Genomic DNA, 10,613 nt, shown 5'->3' on the forward strand with positions numbered 1-10,613 from the left:
CGACAAATGCGGCCGACAAATGCGCCCTTCGTTTCCCCAGATTTGAAGGATGGGTCGGGTGTATACTTCGTGGCCCTACCTATCCCAGAATTCTTAGCGTGGCCCTGCTCAGTTTCCAACAATGGCGGCAGCTAGTTAGTTTTAATATTACTCTTATTATTCTTTCTGGGTCACAAAATAAACGTTTAACATATTTTCAGGCGAGAATGTAGCTGTGTAAACCTCAAATATCTGCTCTGTTTATCAAGACACCAGATATTTTCAAAAGAGCTCCGAGGTTTTCGGAGACGTCTGTTACCCACCAGCTCAATAGCTAGCTGGGGTTCAAGGCTCACTAGAGCCGGTGGGGAAATCGTTTTCAAACCCACTGCTGTCTTTCGCTACTCAGGTTAAACATGATACATAGTCATTTAGATAACTTAAAAATGTTATTGTTTGGCTTTTTTCAGTGTTTTATTTGTTCCTGAGTAAATCGGTTTGGTTGAGATTAAAGTTATAATTTTTACACAGCTGAATAAACGTCAAGCAGACAACTGATTATCAGAAGTGTGAGACGCTCGAGAATATACTCCGGTGTCCTGTTATATTTTAGATAGCAAGGAGCACACGGCTGAGTTTATCAAACTCCACCGAAACAATCAGCAAATGTCATTAAAATTTAATAAACTATCATCTTGTCTTTATTTTTAGTTAGCACATACCTTAAACACTTAAAGCTGTAAGCTAATGATAGTTATATAAGAGCAGATGCTGCTGGTGCAATCAGCTGTACGTTTTACGTCCAATGGATGCATGATCTGATTAGTTGACTAATCGCAAAAATAATCGGTGACTAGTCGACTATCAAAATAATCGTTGTGGCAGCCCTAACACGATTATTACAAGTATGTATTCATGTACTGTTGTGACCTTTTTATTCATACAAATATTTCCTACCATTAATTTGAATCTGCTTCTGTAACTATTTATTTTTAGATTTTAACAGGAATTATTCCATTGGTGGAGTGAATATAATCGAAGGTTGTGGGAAATATGTGCATGTTCGTGAACATAATCAGCAGATTGTGTTATTTTGCAGTGAACTGTAGCTAGCTGAGCTGAGCAGCTTCAGAGTGTGTTGTGAAGTCCAGAGGTTTGAACAGGCAGGCAGGCATTGGGCAAACTCGCTGCTATTTATAAAATGTTTGTAGCCCAGTGACTGGATTCATACCTGACCAGGTGTCCCTTTCTACATCCCACACATTCAGCCAGTGTTCCACATTTTGATTTTCCTGCATTTTCATTTTTTTTGTATCTCACAGGTTTGGACATGGCAATGCTTTCCTCATGCTAACTTAGAGGCTAGAATGTCTTGTAAGTCGCTACAAAGAATTGGTATGAATATGATGGAAACTACCCAAAAGAAAGAAGAAACTGAACCAACAACACAAGCTGACAAACTGCTTCTCCCTAGGATGAAGCCAGTGGGAGGCACTGAGTCTTGTGATTTTTTTTTTTTGTGCTATTTTGCAGTTTCATACAAGGATGCATTAGCATCATAATGAGCTTGAAAGAGTCATATCAGCCCATGGATGTACCCCCTGAAGCCCCACCTTGGAGAGAGTGGAGTGGGAATCTGACAGGTGGATTGGAGAAAGGTCTGCAGGGATGTGGTGTAGACAGAAGTGAGTTTTATCCTCAGATATGACTACGTGGGTTGAGGATACCAGCAGCAGGAATGAAATAAAATGAAATTTCTGTCTGTAATTTAAATAGCTTGGTCACTTTAAGGCCAAATGGAAGCTTATACAGCAAGCAACTGACAAGATCAGCAGTTTTATACAGGATAAAGATACGTTCCCATGCTCAGTCACCATAAACGCACAGTAAGTTATTAGAAACTGCTAGTCCATGACCGGGTCCTCACTTCACCTGCTGCTTGTCGTGTAGAGATGTTCAGGAAATTTGGAGCTACTGTGTGTGTCACCAGTGTCTTTATGAATAATTATCCTTTCATTTGATTAAGATCTTGCTTTTTTTTTTAATGGGGTACTTGTCTTATTTATAGGGATTGTCATGTCTCACCAGAGAAGAAAACAGGTGATTCATCAAAAGACTTGCTGCAGAACTAGAAAAAGGAGAAAAGAAAACTAAAAATAACAAGAATTTATATTACTGACAAACTTTATTAACAACCTGACTGCATCCAATGAGCTCTAGCTAACAGCGGCACCTGTGTCAGGTAAGTCCAAGGTGAGTGACAAACAGCAGCTCAGTGATGACCTAGTCCTCTGACAGTAAACTAGGAGGACAGAATCTTGCTCCATCTGGCTGCTGCTCATAACGGAGCCAACAAGGCAGCTGCTGGACCACATGAGGACTATGGATTACTGTGGACTCAATCTGAACCAGATTCCTATTTCTTTAAACTTTATTAATAAAGTTGCAATTATTCAACAAACAAAATGACAATCAGTATAAAGTCAAAGTATATAATCCAAGTATAATTTTTCAAAATTTATTATTAAGCAGTTTAAATTTCAGGTAACTAACTGTGCCATGCCTCTTCCTCTGGTCCATATGCCAAAACAGACAAAGCGCTCCGAACCCAAGCAGAACACACTTTTGTTAGGAGACACAGAAAGAGAATATTCATATCACTGGTTGAGAGTTTGGGTGAAGACTGCAGTTTAAACTTGGTCCCCCTGGTGTGGGTCCATCCCTTAGGTCATCTTGCACTTTATGCAGCGAGCTTCTCCCTGTGATAGGAAGAAAACTCTCCCCACTTCACCATGGCAACTGTCTCTTGTTCTCTGGCCAGGCCTGTAGAGAGCAAGAAAGATGAGGAGAGGGAGAGCTCTGCCAGAATTTATATCTTATAGTTTCTGTGCTTTGCTGTGCCATATAGAACAGCATCCTATCACAACCCGTACACAATCCGTGGGGCGGTGTCTTCTGTTTGTTTGTGTCTGTTAGTATCAGAGTGTACCAGTCTACTTTCAATGCTCTATTCTACAATACCTAAACATGTGATAAAAATTATGAGGTAGTTTAAAAATAAATAAATTCTACCACATGTGATGCTCCTCAGCCTCACCTGCTCATCATTGAATGCGCAACCTTTTTCTCATGGCTTTCTGATCAGTTGATCTGCTGACTCACAGGCGGTTTACTTCTGGCTAAAAATGTCCCGCACAACCAGAAAGTAGCAAGGAGACGCCGGCGCACGCTCACAACTCTCCTCTGACTCCGACAGCCTCCGCTTCAGCAGGGGCGCTGTTCGCTCTCTCCGCACCGCGCTCCTCGACGCGGAACTCGCAGCGTGTTTACCTTTCCACTGGCTCTCTTTGTCCCGGAGGCTCCCGGTGGGGAGAAGCCGCAGAATGTGCGCCGTGCAGCTGCTGCGGGTGTCGGTCCACGAGCGGATCAGCGCCGCCGCCGAAGACTTCCTGCTGCGGCTGGAGAAGGGAGAAGAAGCAGCCGAGCTCCCGGCGCTGAGAGCGCTGCTGACCGAGCGGCTGACGGCGGCCGCGGAGGAGATCGTCGCTCTGTTGGAGGAGACCGTGGCGGAGTACCAGGACAGAGTGGAGCGCTCAGAGCGGGAGATCTGCCGCCAGAGGAGGCTGCTCGATGCCGTGCTCAAGCCCGAAGTCCGGCTGCGCGCGGCAGGTCAGTGTCCGGAAACAGCCGAGAGCAGCCGAACCGAGCTCGCGTTGTCAGCTGATGTCCGCGCGCAAGAGTTGAGATTGCGTGCATCCCAGCAGATACAAAGTAAAATTATTGATGAGAAAAAGAAATGATCACTTTTTCACCAGGTCAGGTAAAATCCTGAACTCAAGCAGAAGGTTTACACTTTTATTCACATCTTCACTAATTTAACATCCACTTTGGTCGTACACAGAGGTGAAACTGTGTCAGAGTGCCACAAATCACAGACCTGACTGTACATCACTCAAACTGCAACAGACAGCGTCTCTTGTCTTTCTGAGCTGTTATTAGCAATAAACTGATCGAGCATGGAAAGTTTTTAGTTCATAATGTTTTCATTTCAGGAGAAAAAAAAGGAGGCAAGATAAAATGAGATAAGATCAGAGAGCCTTTATTATTCCCAGAGTTGGAAAATTAACATACAGAGTAGACAGAACAGGGATAAATAGATGCACCAAATGTTAAACCCAGCAACATTTAATTATCTATAATTCTGGTCCAGTCGTGTGTACAGTCAACACTTATTTTGTTACACTCCAACTGTGACATCTGCAAAGCCCTATGTTTATACTGGCTCTTTGCAATTTTTTCTTCAACTTCCTTCAGAAGGTGGTGCCAGTTTAGCTCAGTTGGATGAGCAGGCGACCTTATGCCGCATGGCTGAGTGTGGCCGGCCCGGGTTTGAGTCCGACCTGCGGCACTTTGCCGCATTTCTTTCCCTTCGCTTTTATGTCAGTTTTCACTGTGCACCTATCTAATAAAGCCAAAAAAATATATTAAAATTTTTTCTTCAGAAGCAGTGCTGACTTTTGGTGCACACCTCTGTTCATGAGCATAAACTAGGCACTTCCACAGAGTGTCTGTGGTCCTGCTATCAGCTAGTTAGATAATCTTCTCTGTGATGGACCACATCTGGTGATAGTTCCATTAGACCAGTCTGCAGCAGGCGAGGACCTGGTTCATAAGCTGCTGCACTGAGCACTGACCAGAACAACACGAAGAAAAGACTCTGAGAAAGGCAGCTGATTATTAATCCAATTTCACATATGCCACAAATTACATATTTAGTTATTTGCCCCAGAAAGGTCGAAGTCCTCACTGGCTGTGCTCACATCTTTTCTCTTTCTTGTTTTATCTTCAACGTCATGCTGCTCTGTTGTATCGTAATTGCCTCCTGGGGATAAATAAAGTCTTTCTGATTCTGATTTCTCCTCACACCCAGCTGTTCATGGCAGATGTCCGCCCCTCCCTGAGCCCCTGATTTCCTCTTTAACAGTGTAGGATCTTTACCTTTTGTAAAATAAAGCACTCTGAGTCAACTTTATGTGATTTGGCACCACATTGTAAAGTTAAATAATCACACAGATCAAATATATTCTCATTCTGTTCCCTCTGCTCTCTTACTTTCTCCAAAACAGAGATAGGTTTAAGTGTACAGGGTTAAGAAAGTGTGCTTCTGGCTCTTGGCATCCCAATTAGTCATGTGCCTATGATGGTGTCACAAATTGACCCCGAGCTGCTTCTTCTGCATAACAATCTGTAATCTGTAGTGGACATTATAACATATATGATGGTACAACATATTTCTGCTAGGATTGAAAGAGAACTGAGATCACATTTTGTGTCTGTTTCAGTGTTTCCTTCAGATGTTCAGCAGCCGTTGGGGAGCAAAGATGAAGTTTCCCGTGAACACCAGGAGAAGAGCTCCAGCCTGGACCCGGGGGAAGACCCAGTGCCCCCACAGATTAAAGAGGAAGAGGAAGAAGCCTGGGCCAGTCAGACAGGAGAACAGCTTCAGGACCTGCAGGTAGCTGAAATCACCACGTTCACATTCAGCCCTGTGCACGTGAAGAGTGAAGATGATGAGGAGAAGCCTGAGTCCTCACAACTTCATCACTGCTGGACTGAGGAGAGCAGAGGCTCGGAGGGAGGACCAGAAGCAGACAGGAACTCAGATCCAGATCCACTGTTACAGCCTGTTAGTGAAGACAACTCTCTGGACTCGACTGAAACTGATGACAGTGACTGTGACTGGACACAAACAAAGGAAGCCCAGTCAGGTAGAGATGTTAAAAATCCTGACATTGATGTTGGCACTGTAGTCAAGGAGAGACCATTTCCCTGCTCATATTGTGGGAAAAGATTTAGCCTTAAGGGAAATTTGAACAGACACATAAGAGACCACACAGGAGAGAGACCATTTCCCTGCACAGACTGTGATAAGTCATTTAAAGACAGTGGCTCCTTAACGGCACACATGCGATGTCACACTGGGGAGCAACCATACAGCTGCTTGTTCTGTGGGAAAAATTTCAGTGGGAGGGGAAACATGACCAGACACATGAGGATCCACACAGGAGAGAAACCGTTCACCTGCTCAGTGTGCAATAAAAGTTTTCATGTTAAAGAACATCTCAACAGACACATGAAGTACCATACAGGGGAGAAACCTTTCAGCTGCTCTGTCTGTGGGAAAGGCTGTGCTCAGAAAACAGACCTAAAGAAGCACATGAGAGTTCACACAGGAGAGAAACCCTTCAGCTGTCCTTTCTGTGGAAAGTGCTGCGCAGAAAAAGGAGACCTAACCAAACACATGAGAGTCCACACAGGAGAGAAACCATTCAGCTGTAATATTTGTGGGAAAAGCTGTGCCCAAAAGGGGAGCCTGAAGATCCACATGAGGATTCACACAGGAGAAAAACCATTCAGCTGCTCTGTTTGTGAGAAACGTTTCACTGTTACGGGACATCTAAAGAGACACATGAAGCTGCACACAGCAGAGAGTCATCCGCCTGGGTCTGCAGAGTCACATTCAGGCAAAAGTAGAAAATGATGAGTCAGCAAACACATTGTGACGCACAATGGCCTTCTCAGACTGATCAGCTGTTGCTGGAGATGGAACTGATAAAACATACAATCATTTACAATGAAGAGGATACAATGAGCAAGAATGTTTCTTTGTTCTACAACCAAATCAAAACAGGCTTATAAAAAGTGGCGAGTTTTGATAGGAGCGTAACAGTTTGTCTTTTTACCAGGAGCTGTGAATGCATCTCCTACAAAGCTTGATGTCCTATTTATTAAAAAGTGCAGGTGGAAATATGTTTCACATGAATCTGACAGGTGTGAACAAAAAAGTACATCCTCATATCCACTTATTTCCAGATGCAGTGCTCCTTTTAATAAACCACCAGGAAGGACATTTATGTGGATCATATAAATGTATTCACCGGCAAACTCTCACATTCAGCTTTAAATGTTCAAGAAAAATGTCTGCATGCACAAGTGTTACTGCAGGACTTGTAGTGTGTGCAACAATCAGATTTATTATTGTCGGGTCAAAGCGCCTTTGGTTGACTGTTGTTGTGAACTTGCGATTATTTAATTAAAATTAAACTCAACAAATCTGCTGCTGTCCAAATGAATGTTGCGATATTGTTTGAAATTGAGGCTTTGATCAATCTGGTTTAATTTTTCTTTTTCTTTTTTAATATAACGTGAACATGGCCCTTTATGGTCAGAACAAGGATGTGCTAAATTGTAGGCATCCAGATGTGGAGAAGAAAAGTCAGTTTTGTAGAAAGGTCACGTCACAATCACATCAAGATTTTAGAAATGGGAGTGGGAAGTGCCATAAATCCTGTTTATAAATGAGAACCTATTTGTTTGGTTTGTGTTGGAGAGGCACGACATCTGACTCAAATGAAAGGGCACTGAAGTCCAAAGAGAAAATTCGTGGTTTTAACGTTTAGTCGCAAAATTATCAGTTGAGTTTGTACTGAAGAACGTCCTGCAAACCACTTAATGAAGAGTTTGGTAGGAATCATCAGTCGAGTCATGACTCAAGTTCTACTTGGTGATATAAATGACATATCATGTACTTTAAAAAAGTCTTCACTCTGCTGTCCTGCTACAGAAACCGCTTTAGTGAAGGTTATACATTATCTTCTCATGTCCTCTGACAGTGGACTCATCTCTGTGCTTGTCCTGGTAGACCTCAGTGCAGCGTTTGATACTGTTGACTATAATATTCTATTATTATTAGAATATTATAGTCAGAGCATGCTGTAGGTAGGTACGGCGCTGCAGCGGTTTGAATCATATCTATCTAATAGACTGTAAATAGGAGTTCCTCATTAATTATGATACTGCCCCTGTGATAGCGCATATTTTCACTGCTATGCAGATGATATCCAACTTTTTTTATCCATTAAAATCGGAAAAATTAAATATATGTGTTTCAACCTCTGTGGACCCACAACACCAAAACACAACAGCAGTCGCCTCAAGGTGCTTTATATTATAAGATGAAGATCTAACGATAATCGTATTTACTGTCTCTGAGACTCAGACTGACTTTCTGTCAGATTTATGGAAACATGAGTCTGGGTTTGAAAAGGATTCTGGAAGAATCAGGTCTCCAGCTCATTTTTATATCCAAAGCTGTATAAATCAATGTTTAGAGCTGATTTCACTGAGAAACAAATGGATTCAGCTTTATTATCCCATCAGTGATCTCTTACAGAATAACTACCTGTTTATTTTCAATGAACCTGTGAGGAGCTGCACACTTTGTAAAAATGATAAAACACCCGTGTGTCTCTAAGAAACACTAACCTGGTTTTCTTAAATTACTTTGCCAGACAAAGATTTGCAGCAGTTTTCATTTGTTTTTTTACAGTTAAATTCATATATATATTAATTTAATATGATGTGCCACCATAAAAAATCGTATGTGAAAACCTTTAACAGAAAATTAAAAATAGTTAAATGATAATTCCTGCTGAGTTTTCCTTTACTGTATCACTGACTGAGCTGTGGACTGAGCTGAGAATCAAATCAGTGGGAGATTTCTGGTCAGAGCTCAGTCAAAGGTCAATGGAGGACCACAAGAGCCACATACATTGAAATAAAGAATTCTGTGCTTAAATAATGTTGTAGAATAAATTCTGCATTTTAAAAAAAATATCATTTTATTTATTCATTTATATTTATTTATTCATTGATTTATTTATAACATTACTAAAGTAATTTGTTATTGAATAATTTAATTTTAAATAAAAACACTATTTTACTCTATAGTACTTTATTATTAAGAGCAAATGTATTAGTTACACAAAGTTGTTTATAATCGAATTATATATCGAGCTCAGTCTTGCATCATTTCGATTGGAGTGATTTATTACACCTGATCTGGTTTGTCTAGCCAGTATTGACTGAACACTTGGAGACAAGCAGGAAATACAGTTTCAACATTGCAATGCATCATAATTTGCAATGATGTCATAATGAGAGTTCCTTAGTGTGAAAGTACGCAGTAAATACATTTAGACAGATACACACAGGCTGACTTTTATGAGGGTAGCAGAATAAAATATATGCTCTCTTCATCACTGTATATGCACTGCACCTCTTTATAACTTCATTGTTTTGATCAGTCTTGACTTTATGATTTATCAAGCCTCATGTTCATTTTAGTATCCTAACACCCCCTTATTATCATCGCACACTCTGTATCTTATGCTGTATCAGACACACTTAACTTACAAACAACAGATTTTTCAAGCTTCTCAAATCATGTATTCTCAAAGTGCCATTCCAATTCACAGAAAACGAAAAAAGCATAATATTCCAAACCATTTAAAGATAAAAAAAAAGAGGAAGAAAAGGAGGAGTGTCTTAAATGTCCACCATGTCAAGTCTGTTAAAAGATTCTGTGGTCAGATCTGTGTACTGTGTGCTCACAGACATCTGCGGACCTGCTCTCAGTGTGTCGCTCCTGTCCTCAACATCTCTGCACCCTGCACTCAGCTCTTTCTGTACACCGTTATAAATGTGCCACAAAACCAATCAATCACAGACTTTGATGCAAAAATTCTGATTGACTTTTGGTCTCCAATCAGCTCGCTAGCTTCTGCATTCCAGAAACACTGTCCAAAGTGTAGCTAAATCCAGTGGAGTGGTTTGGTTTAAACTAGATTAAAACCAACAATGGTTTTAATATATATTTTAAAATAACTAAAATAAAATAACATACTAACCGAAAATGGGTTTAGCTGCACTTTGGAGAGTGTTTCCAGTATATGCTGGTATTTACATATAAAACTTGAATTCATGGAGGGTTAAACTGCAGCTCCTGGTACCGGGGGAGCTGGGGTCAAGACATATTGTGAAAATATATATTGTGTATTTTGATGTAGCCAAAAAATATTGCAATATTAGATTTTCCTCATATTGCCCAGCCCTACCATAGAGGCTAGAGGCTATTAAACAAGCTTTTCTCCACTTGTTAAAGCAATTTTAATCAAAATTATGACATCACCTTGTGAATTCTGTAAATCCTTGCATTGAAGTTTTCATGAAAGTGTACAAAACCACAAGCACTTTAACAAATATGGAATGCTTAATAAAGCTATGCTTCATTCCTTCATTTTGAAGTTCCAGGTTGTTTGAAAGAGTTTTTTCCCCTTTCAAAATCATGGATGTTAAATGTAATAAAAATAAATAAATCGGCAATTCAAAGTGCGTTATCCTGTATTCAGGCACTGTTTGAGGTAAGTGCAGTCTTTCCATAACTCCAGATAGCAACAAAAATTTCTGGCACAACTTCACCTTCTTTCTTAAATTGATTTAAGACTAATGGAATATGAAAATAAAACAAAGGACCTCAAAAGAGCCAAATTCCTAAGAGATGAGATTATGCAAAAAGGGATTCACACACCCATGGTCCAAAGATACTCAATTCAACTATGAATGCTGCCACGATCACTGAACCACACCAAACGCAACAGAAAGTTTGTTTTAAGAAAACACATCCAAGGCTTCCTTTAACTACCACAAATAAGAAAAGGTCACAGCACAAATTACCCAACCACTTCATATATCCTTTCTTGGACCAAACGGAGTTTCCCCACCTGGAACCACTG

At 40.7% G+C, this 10,613-nt stretch overlaps 1 protein-coding gene across 3 annotated transcripts; it reads left to right on the top strand.

The window, feature by feature from the left end:
* The first annotated feature begins 829 nt into the window (after window positions 1–829).
* Window positions 830–7,636, top strand: LOC113014720 (oocyte zinc finger protein XlCOF6.1-like). 3 transcript variants are annotated; one of them, XM_026156432.1, is made up of 2 exons: window positions 830–1,664; window positions 5,322–7,636. In XM_026156432.1, exons 1-2 carry the CDS (start codon window positions 1,541–1,543, stop codon window positions 6,518–6,520), a joined length of 1,323 nt encoding a protein of 440 aa, XP_026012217.1. In that variant the 5' UTR covers window positions 830–1,540; the 3' UTR covers window positions 6,521–7,636. The 3 variants fall into 3 exon arrangements, with proteins under 3 accessions (XP_026012217.1, XP_026012216.1, XP_026012219.1); XM_026156431.1 differs by lacking the exon at window positions 830–1,664 and adding an exon at window positions 3,343–3,648; XM_026156434.1 differs by lacking the exon at window positions 830–1,664 and adding an exon at window positions 3,663–3,799.
* The last annotated feature ends 2,977 nt before the right edge of the window (window positions 7,637–10,613 follow it).

The sequence above is a fragment of the Astatotilapia calliptera genome, chromosome 22 (genome assembly GCF_900246225.1).
Source record: "Astatotilapia calliptera chromosome 22, fAstCal1.2, whole genome shotgun sequence".
NCBI lineage: Eukaryota > Metazoa > Chordata > Actinopteri > Cichliformes > Cichlidae > Astatotilapia > Astatotilapia calliptera.

Excerpts from the sequence above, each read along its gene's own strand:
- LOC113014720 (XM_026156431.1), top strand. The coding sequence starts at position 3,363 with ATGTGCGCCGTGCAGCTGCTGCGGGTGTCGGTCCACGAGCGGATCAGC. Across the intron at positions 3,649-5,321 it reads AGTCCGGCTGCGCGCGGCAG|TGTTTCCTTCAGATGTTCAG; the intron begins GTCAGTGTCCGG and ends TGTCTGTTTCAG.